The following is a 5,000-nucleotide window of genomic DNA, read 5'->3' as shown; positions in this document are numbered from 1 at the left end:
TCTTTCTTCTCCTCTTTCTGTTCTTTCTTTCTTTTCTTTTCTTTCTTCCGTCTTTCTTTCTTTTCTTTTCTTCCTTTTCCTTCTTTTTCTCGTCTTTCTTTTCTTTCTTCTCGTCTTTCTGTTCTTTCCTTTCCTTTGGTCTTTCTTTTCTTTTCTTTCTTTCTTCTCGTCTTTCTTTCCGTTCTTTCTTTCTTTCGTCTTTCGTTCTTTTCTTTTTTCTTTCTCTCTTTCCTTCTTTCTTCTCGTCTTTCTTTCTTTCTTCTCATTTTTCTTACTTTCTTTATTTCTTGTCGTCTTTCTTTTCTGTCTTTCTTTTCTTTTCTTTCTTCCGTCTTTCTTTCTTTTCTTTTCTTCCTTTTCCTTCTTTTTCTCGTCTTTCTTTTCTTTCTTCTCGTCTTTCTGTTCTTTCTTCTCGTCTTTCTGTTCTTTCTTTCCTTTGGTCTTTCTTTTCTTTTCTTTCTTTTCTTTCTTCCGTTTTTCTTTTCTTTCTTTCTTTCTTTCTTCTCGTCTTTCTTTCTGTTCTTTCTTTCTTTCGTCTTTCTTTCTTTTCTTTTTTCTTTCTCTCTTTTTCTTTTTTCTTTCTCTCTTTCCTTCTTTCTTCTCGTCTTTCTTTCTTTCTGATCATTTTTCTTACTTTCTTTATTTCTTGTCGTCTTTCTTTTCTGTCTTTCTTTCTTTTCTTTTCTTCCTTTTCCTTCTTTTTCTCGTCTTTCTGTTCTTTCTTTCCTTTGGTCTTTTTTTCTTTTCTTTCTTTCTTTTCTTTCTTCCGTCTTTCTTTTCTTTCTTTCTTTCTTTTTTCTTCTCGTCTTTCTTTCTGTTCTTTCTTTCTTTCGTCTTTCTTTTCTTTCTTTCTTTCTTTCTTCTCGTTTTTCTTTTCTTTCTTTCTTTCTTCTCGTCTTTCTTTCTTTCTTCCGTCTTTCTTTCTTTCTTTCTTCCGTCTTTCTTTCTTTCTGATCATTTTTCTGTTCTTTCTTTATTTCTTGTCGTCTTTCTTTTCTTTTCTTTCTTCCGTCTTTCTTTCCTTTCTTTTCTTCCTTTTCTTTCTTCTCGTCTTTCTTTTCTTTCTTCTCGTCTTTCTTTTCTTTCTTCTCGTCTTTCTTTTCTTTCTTTCTTCTCGTCTTTCTTTCTTTTCTTTCTTCCGTTTTTCTTTTCTTTTCTTTTCTTCCTTTTCCTTCTTTTTCTCGTCTTTCTTTTCTTTCTTTCTTTCGTCTTTCTTTCTTTTCTTTTTTCTTTCTCTCTTTCCTTCTTTCTTCTCGTCTTTCTTTCTTCTCATTTTCTTACTTTCTTTATTTTTTGTCGTCTTTCTTTCTTTCCTTCTTTCTTCTCGTCTTTCTTTCTTCTCATTTTTCTTACTTTCTTTATTTTTTGTCGTATTTCTTTTCTGTCTTTCTTTCTTTTCTTTTCTTTCTTCCGTCTTTCGTTCTTTTCTTTTTTCTTTCTCTCTTTCCTTCTTTCTTCTCGTCTTTCTTTCTTCCGTCTTTCTTTCCTTTCTTTTCTTCCTTTTCCTTCTTTTTCTCGTCTTTCTTTTCTTTCTTCCGTCTTTCTTTCCTTTCTTTCTTTCTTTCTTTCTTTCTTTCTTTCGTCTTTCTTTCTTTTCTTTTTTCTTTCTCTCTTTTCTTTTTTCTTTCTCTCTTTCCTTCTTTCTTCTCGTCTTTCTTTCTTCTCATTTTCTTACTTTCTTTATTTTTTGTCGTCTTTCTTTTCTTTTCTTTCTTCCGTCTTTCTTTCTTTCTTCTTCTCGTCTTTCTTTCTTTCTTTCCTTTTAGTCTTTCTTTTCTTTTCTTTCTTTCTTTTCATTCTTCCGTTTTTCTTTTCTTTCTTTCTTTTCTTTCTTCCGTCTTTCTTTCTTTCTTCTTCTCGTCTTTCTTTCTTTCTTCTCATTTTTCTTACTTTCTTTATTTCTTGTCGTATTTCTTTTCTGTCTTTCTTTCTTTTCTTTTCCTTCTTTTTCTCGTCTTTCTTTTCTTTCTTCTCATTTTTCTGTTCTTTCTTTCTTTCTTCTTCTCGTCTTTCTTTCTTTCTGTTCTTTCTTTCTTCCGTCTTTCTTTTCTTTCTTTCTTTCTTTCTTCTTCTCGTTTTTCTTTTCTTTCTTTCTTTCTTCTCGTCTTTCTTTCTGTTCTTTCTTTCCTTCGTCTTTCTTTTCTTTCTTTCTTTCTTTCTTTCTTTCTTCTCGTCTTTCTTTCTTTCTTCCGTCTTTCTTTCTTTCTTCCGTTTTTCTTTCTTTTCTTTTCTTCCTTTTCCTTCTTTTTCTCGTCTTTCTTTTCTTTCTTCTCCTCTTTCTGTTCTTTCTTTCCTTTTAGTCTTCTTTTCTTTCTTTCTTTTCATTCTTCCGTTTTTCTTTTCTTTCTTTCTTTCTTTCTTCTCGTCTTTCTTTCTGTTCTTTCTTTCTTTCGTCTTTCTTTCTTTTCTTTTTTCTTTCTTTCTTTTCTTTTTTCTTTCTCTCTTTCCTTCTTCCTTCTCGTTTTTCTTTCTTCTAATTTTTCTTACTTTCTTTCTTTCTTTATTTCTTGTCGTCTTTCTTTCTTTTCTTTCTTTACCTTTCTTTTCTCATCTTTCTTTTCTTTCTTCTCGTCTTTCTGTTCTTTCTTTCTTTCTTCTTCTCGTCTTTCTGTTCTTTCTTTCTTTCGCCTTTCTTTCTTTTCTTTTTTTCTTTCTTTCTTTTTTCTTTCTCTCTTTCCTTCTTCCTTCTCGTCTTTCTTTCTTCTAATTTTTCTTACTTTCTTTCTTTCTTTATTTCTTCTCGTCTTTCTTTCTTCTAATTTTTCTTACTTTATTTCTTTCTTTATTTCTTGTCGTCTTTCTTTCTTTTCTTTCTTTACCTTTCTTTTCTCATCTTTCTTTTCTTTCTTCTCGTCTTTCTTTCTTTCTTTCTTCTCGTCTTTCTTTCTTTCTTTCTTCTCGTCTTTCTTTTCTTTCTTTTTCTTTTCTTTTTTTTCCCCGTCTGTCTTTTCCTGACAAGCACGTTGGGTTATGCTGCTAGCAGGTGTGGTGTAGCATGCATGGATTTGTCCGAACGCAGTGACGCCTCCTTGAGAAACTGAAACTGAAACTGAAACAAGCAAACCTCACCACTGCTACCACTTCCAAAACCACCACCACCACCATCATCATCACCACCACCACCACCACCACCAAAGCAACCACACCTCACCACTATCACCACCACCATGAACACAATCATCATCACCATCACCACCCAGGGGCCGTATTCAAGACAAAATTCATTCTGCCTTCAGGAAAGTTACCTTTGACATGGTAGGGACCCCGGGGGGTACAGTTTAACGTGAAGGTTAAGTTATCTTGGTATACAAGACATGCGCGGTGTGCAAAGGCAGCCAACCAATCGTCTTTGGTTAAAAATCCCGGTGATTCCCTTTTGCGCATGCTCTCACTTTTACTTCTCACCTGTCGAGAGAAATCGTAAAACACGTGCCATCCGCAAAGCATGCTTGTTATCCCTCAAAAACAATGCTTCAAAAGGATTCGTCATATTTGTATTTCTTTTTATCACAACAGATTTCTCTGTGTGAAATTCGGGCTGCTCTCCCCAGGGAGAGCGCGTCGCTACACTACAGCGCCACCCATTTTTTTTTTTTTTTTAATTTTTTTCCTGCATGCAGTTTTATTTATTTTTCCTATCGATGTGGATTTTTCTACAGAATTTTGCCAGGAACAACCCTTTTGTTGCCGTGGGTTCTTTTACGTGCGCTAAGTGCATGCTGCACACGGGACCTCGGTTTATCGTCTCATCCGAATGACTAGCGTCCAGACCACCACTCAAGGTCTAATGGAGGGGAAGAAAATATCGGCGGCTGAACCGTGATTCGAACCAGCGCGCTCAGATTCTCTCGCTTCCTAGGCGGACGCGTTACCTCTAGGCCATCACTCCACACTGGGCAGTCACCCTTGGCAGATAGGGTAAATTGCCTTCGGGGTTTGTGGACCCGGGGGTAGGCTCTTGTGCTCCTGACTACCGGATATTGCTTACCCCTCGGGGCAGTCTGTCTTGCCTCAGGCAGATTACCCGCAAAGGTACACACTTACCCGCAGGCACGATGACGGTCCCTTGAATACGGCCCCAGATAGCTAAAGGCTTTACCGGTAACACAGCGTGACTCGCTTGCGACTCACCCGTACTCTCAAAGACACCAGCGGCGTTAGAGTCGCCGCTTCGCTTTCCATAGCGCCCCTGGGGTCGCCAATAGTATGGCCTGTTTTCAACGGCTACAACACAAGGGGCACAACGCAAAACCTTCTAGAACAAACTCAGCATGCTAGAGAACACACACACACACATACACACAGTGAGAGGGGTGGGGGACTCGAGGGCTGGTTTGATTTCTGTGAGTGTCTATAGTTTCCAAAAGAAAGATTTTTTTTTTTTTTTAAGAGGAATTTGATTTCCACGTGTGGCCACAATTTTCCAAAAGCAACATTTCTTCTTTTCTTTTTCTTTTTTCTCTCTCTTTTTTTTTTAGTTAAGAGCAGTGTGGTTTCCACAAGCGTCCCTGATTTCCCAAAGCAGGTGTTTAAAAAAAAAAAAAAAAAAAAAAAAGAGTAATTTCCAGGAGTGCCCATCATTTAAAGAAACAAATCGTTGAGCGAGGGTAGTTTTGATTTCCACGAATTCCATAATTTCAAAAGCAAGGGTTTTTAAAAAAAAAAATTTTTATTTATTTATTTTTTTGTTAGAGTAGTTTTCATGAGTTCCAGGGTGTTTCTTCATACCAGTTTTCAGTTTCAGTTTCAGTTTCTCCATGAGGCGTCACTGCGTTCGGACAAATCCATATGCGCTACACCAAATCAACCAGAAGAAAAGAAACCAGCCTTTAAGTCCACCAAATCAACCAAAAAAAAAAAAAAAAGGCAAGTTAAAAAACAAACAAACATTGCAGCCATTTAAATTGTTTTGTAACAACAAATTCAACAGAAATTTCAAAGTTTCTATTCAAATCAACATAGGCTACTCAAACATACATGCAAAACAATTACGTTTTAAC

General features: G+C 36.0%; 1 protein-coding gene across 1 annotated transcript in view; it reads right to left on the bottom strand.

Moving 5' to 3' along the window:
• Positions 1 to 5,000, bottom strand: part of LOC143276705 (uncharacterized) — an 82,480-nt gene that overhangs the window by 6,778 nt on the left and 70,702 nt on the right. The window contains exon 3 of the mRNA XM_076581342.1: positions 4,132 to 4,224. Within this exon, the coding sequence (XP_076437457.1) occupies positions 4,132 to 4,224 (93 nt within the window). The remainder of the gene's footprint in view (positions 1 to 4,131; positions 4,225 to 5,000) is intronic.

The sequence above is a fragment of the Babylonia areolata genome, chromosome 32, assembly GCF_041734735.1.
Source record: "Babylonia areolata isolate BAREFJ2019XMU chromosome 32, ASM4173473v1, whole genome shotgun sequence".
Taxonomy (NCBI): domain Eukaryota; kingdom Metazoa; phylum Mollusca; class Gastropoda; order Neogastropoda; family Buccinidae; genus Babylonia; species Babylonia areolata.
This window is presented reverse-complemented; position numbering and strand designations above follow the sequence as displayed.